We start from the raw sequence: 4,055 nt of genomic DNA, 5'->3' as shown, positions 1-4,055 counted from the left end.
TCTCTCTCACACACACTCTCTCAAACATACACACTCCGAGGAAAACCTTGCTAGCGCCCGTTTCATTTGTGTCAGAAACGGGCCTTTTTTTTACTAGTTTTGAATATAACTCCCCCTATTCCCTCCTAACCGAGAGAATGCAAAACCTAGCACTTTAATAAAGCAATACAAACTTCATACATTACATACCCCAACGATCCAACTTAAATGCCTTAACCCTGCGACATAACGAAACCAAAGCTAGAACTGGACATAACTCTTCCTCCTTATGATTCCCAATGTGTTTATCTGCACACATGAACTTTACTCTATCACAACCTCACTATGTATTTGTTCAAACCGGTATTGGCGATCGCGTCTATGGTACTATGCAAGCCACATTGAGCCTGAAACTAGGTGGGAAAATTTGGGATACAAATGTAACAAAAAAAATAATTATTATTTTTCAATTGCGATTGCTATTGTTGTGCTGTGAGTGACCAATGTGGCGTGAAGTTCCGCCCACTGCCTCTAGCCCAGAACCCAGATCAAGGAGATTAGATTGAGAACCTGCTGGATTCATGCCCTCTCATTATTAAACTACATTTCCCCGAATCCTTTGCGCGCATCTGGAGTATCGCGGTACTACTAGTTGCTATAGTGCCGTTTTGATCCACTCTGTTGTGCGTTGGTCTCAAATTGCTGCTGACAAGTTTTGCTTTCTTCTCTTTTGGGAGAGGGGAGTTTGTGGGATCTGGCAGCATTACGAGGCTAGTACTTCGTTCGATGGGGGATCTCATGGAAAAGGAAGAAACGGCGGACGTTGAGGGCGGAGAGAGTCTCTTTTGCCTAGAGCTGCTGGTGGAGTATGTCTGCATCAATCATGAGTTGCAGCAGTCGGTTCGACCCAGCTACGCAGACGATGAAAAAAAGTCATCGGTACCGCAGCTCTGCATAGCCTTCCGCCTGTTGGACTTCCCCACGTTGCTCGTCTACCCTCCTGAGTCGCCCCACGTCGTCAAGAGCCCCCGCACACCGTTACTGCGTGTACATTTCGGCCGGGGCAAGTCGTGCGTCTTCCGCATGGGCGCGCGGACGCTGCGCGCGCACCTAAGCCGCGCGCCGCTCTACGCCATGCTGTTACAACTCGGAGTCGGAAACCTGCCGCGCCTGCTTGCCAGTGCCCCCTTGAGTCTGGCCAGCGTTTCCGAGCACCGAGGGGCTCATGCCTTGTGTAACCTCATGGGGCGAGAGGTGGGGCGGTTAGCGCTCGCTTACAGGCTGCTATGCCTGGGAGCCAGTCTGCTGCCACACTTGCCTCCAAGCAGCAGCCTTGAGCTAGTGAGCGGGGAAGAGCGAGCCTCCACTAGCGTGGCGGCAGTGGAGGGCGACAATGTGGTCCCCATCTTACAGCCTCTGCTTCTGGAAAAACCAGAGGAGCCGCAGCTGCTGGTAGTGTCAGAGACAGAGGCGGCTCCATCGCCCTGCAAAAAAGCTTCTGTGTCCACCCAGACGCGACCAAACCTGCTAAAGCCCTGCAACAGTTCTGCGCGAGGTAGCGTGACTGATCAGGAGATCGAAGCAAACGTGTTGTGTCCTCCACCTCTCTTCTACTGCTCGGCCACCTCGGAGCCAAAAAAAGAGCTGCCTGTACAATACAAATATGTGAACAAAGAAAAGCCGGTGCTAATGGAAGAGCCTGTTTTGGAAGAAGAGTTTCTGTTTTGGAAGTCGTCAACTGCAAGAACTGAGCACCATAAATCGAGGTCTCAGCAGCCTCATCCAACGCCGCCCGATCAGAGACGTAATATAAGTCAGTTGCCGTTGCTCAATGCCTTGTTGGTAGAACTCTCTCTGTTAAGCAGTCATCCGATTGCAGATCATACTGCAGTCCACCCCCAGCTGGCATGGTTATACAGAAGTGTTAGCAACGAGGATTCCATTTCCAGAGTCTCCCAACTCCGGTCTAAATTACAGACAGAAACTGACAAATTAGAGTTAACTGAGAAAAATAAAAAATCTAATAGTCCGAAGCACAAAATTGCAGATGTTTTAAAACTGGCCACACCACTTTCACAGAATGTTCAAAAAGGTGCCAAGAAAATTACAGAACCTGAGAAGAACAGTGAGACTAAAGACCATGGGTGTTCAACAAAAAAATTATTTTATGGACTAACAAATACACTAAAACTGCGCTTACAGCAGAAAAACCCAGATATGCTAATTGTACATGAACGCAGAGAGCAGTATAGGAAGAAACAACAAGAAATGTTGAAATTGAAGAAGAGAAGGAATAGAGGCTTCTTGCCAACAGAGAAACGCTTTAAGCATTCTTTAACACATATACAGTCATATAGATCTGAAAATGGAAGAATTTCCTATCCAAATAGATCATTTGATGAGAATATTGAAACTTTGATACAAAACAGTGTGAATAAAGAGAACTATCAAAATAAAAATGAAATAAAATCTCTCCCTCAAGAACATAATACAGGACATGGCCTGAATGATCACGTTGAAAATGTTGTGAGTAATAATCCCCAGGAAGATAATGCCAACTTGAGTTCATTGGAAAAACCCCAAGTTGATCCAGAACATTGCAGAGAAAATGAAAGGAATGGTAAAGTGTTGCGACCACAACCTGCACCACAGGACTGTGATGTTGGTGATGCCATTGCCAGTGAGAACATAAGTACCATGAATGGTAATGCTAACACCAGTGGGAAGTTCGCTTCTTTCAGATCAGTTGGCTGTAAAGAGAATCCAAAAAACAGTTTGCCAAGCAGCCCTGATGAAATATATTCTGAAGATTTTATTGCAAGCCAAGAGGGTTCAAGGGACTCGCATGATGTCACCAGTCCCGATCATACAGAACCTCTTGACAGCTTCCCAAACACAGTAGTTGTTAGCCCAGAAGAAGATCCATCTGGTAGTGATTCAGGATCCAGCATGCAAGTGAATTCTGGAGAAAGTGCGAGAACTTCCAGCATTTCTGCCCCTCTCCCAGTACCTTCAACTGCATCTCCAATTCAGTCCTCTAATAGAACCCGCAGGTTAAAAGATAAACACCAAGGTTTGTCTGCAGCTCTGATTGTATCCAATGAGAATGTCCCATCTGGTGAGCAGAAAGAACAAGAGGACAAAACCAGACAATGTAATATATCCACCCATGAGGTGAACAATATTCAGGGGAGCCCAGTGCCTGATATCAAGTGTGAAGATGGTGATCGTGAATCTGATAAAAGTTTATCAGTAAGGACTTCTCAAGTCAGCTCCTATTTGCCCTCTAATTTGTCTGACCTTGACCTTAGTGCTCTTGGGAGTATTGAATCGGATCACATCACAGAAGGACAGGCACAGAGTGGACTTAGTACGCTGGATATTTCTAATCAGTATAAACATATAACGGAACTTGTAATAAACCACCTTCCTGGATATACATTGTAGTTTATCTGAAAATCCTCTTATGTTCCACAGTTGTGATCCAAGTTATACTGTTTTAGAAAATATTAAAATGGTTTTGTTTTTCATTGTTGTCTAAATTAGATTTAAAAAAATGTTTGCAGGTTAATTCCCAGGAATCAGTTGTGTGTGTTAGTCTCCTGGCTGAGAGACATACGCATAGTGCCTTTGTTGAACTAGCAAAATAATTCTGTTAGGTAACTCGGCATCATTCATAATTATCAACCTCTGATTTTAATTCTGATTTCAGTTATGAAATATTATAGTCAAAAGCACTTATATGTTTAGTGGTATGTTATAAACATATACCTATTTGTGAATTTTCAGTGTCACTGTACATATAGGGCTGGATTCTATATATGGTACCTAAAAGTTTGGCACTGAAAAAAAACGTGCTTAGCGCTTTGTAGAAACCTCACCTAACAGGCATAGTTTGTAGAATACATCTAGCAGCCATCCTGCAGCTAAAATTTAGGTGCAGACATTTACGCCAACTGAAATCTGGTGTACATGCACACATCTTATTCTGTAACAATGCGCATAAATTTTCATTACACTCACGACCTGCCCATGCCCCTATTACAATGACGCCTTTTGAATTCCACGCAGTCCAA

The 4,055-nt window shown here is 44.3% G+C and overlaps 1 protein-coding gene across 1 annotated transcript; it reads left to right on the top strand.

Annotated features, from left to right (window-relative positions):
- Nucleotides 1-522: 522 nt before the first annotated feature.
- On the top strand, nt 523-3,509 carry MAP10 (microtubule associated protein 10). The gene has a single exon (XM_030198132.1). The coding sequence runs from the start codon at nt 766-768 to the stop codon at nt 3,424-3,426; it is 2,661 nt and encodes an 886-aa protein (XP_030053992.1). The 5' UTR covers nt 523-765; the 3' UTR covers nt 3,427-3,509.
- Nucleotides 3,510-4,055: the final 546 nt, after the last annotated feature.

This window comes from Microcaecilia unicolor, chromosome 3, assembly GCF_901765095.1.
Source record: "Microcaecilia unicolor chromosome 3, aMicUni1.1, whole genome shotgun sequence".
Classification (NCBI taxonomy): domain Eukaryota; kingdom Metazoa; phylum Chordata; class Amphibia; order Gymnophiona; family Siphonopidae; genus Microcaecilia; species Microcaecilia unicolor.
The sequence above is the reverse complement of the archived record's forward strand: the minus strand, read 5'-3'. Positions and strand labels throughout refer to the sequence as shown.

What these genes read in the sequence shown, in the direction of transcription:
- MAP10 (XM_030198132.1), top strand. Translation starts at nt 766, where the DNA reads ATGGGGGATCTCATGGAAAAGGAAGAAACGGCGGACGTTGAGGGCGGA.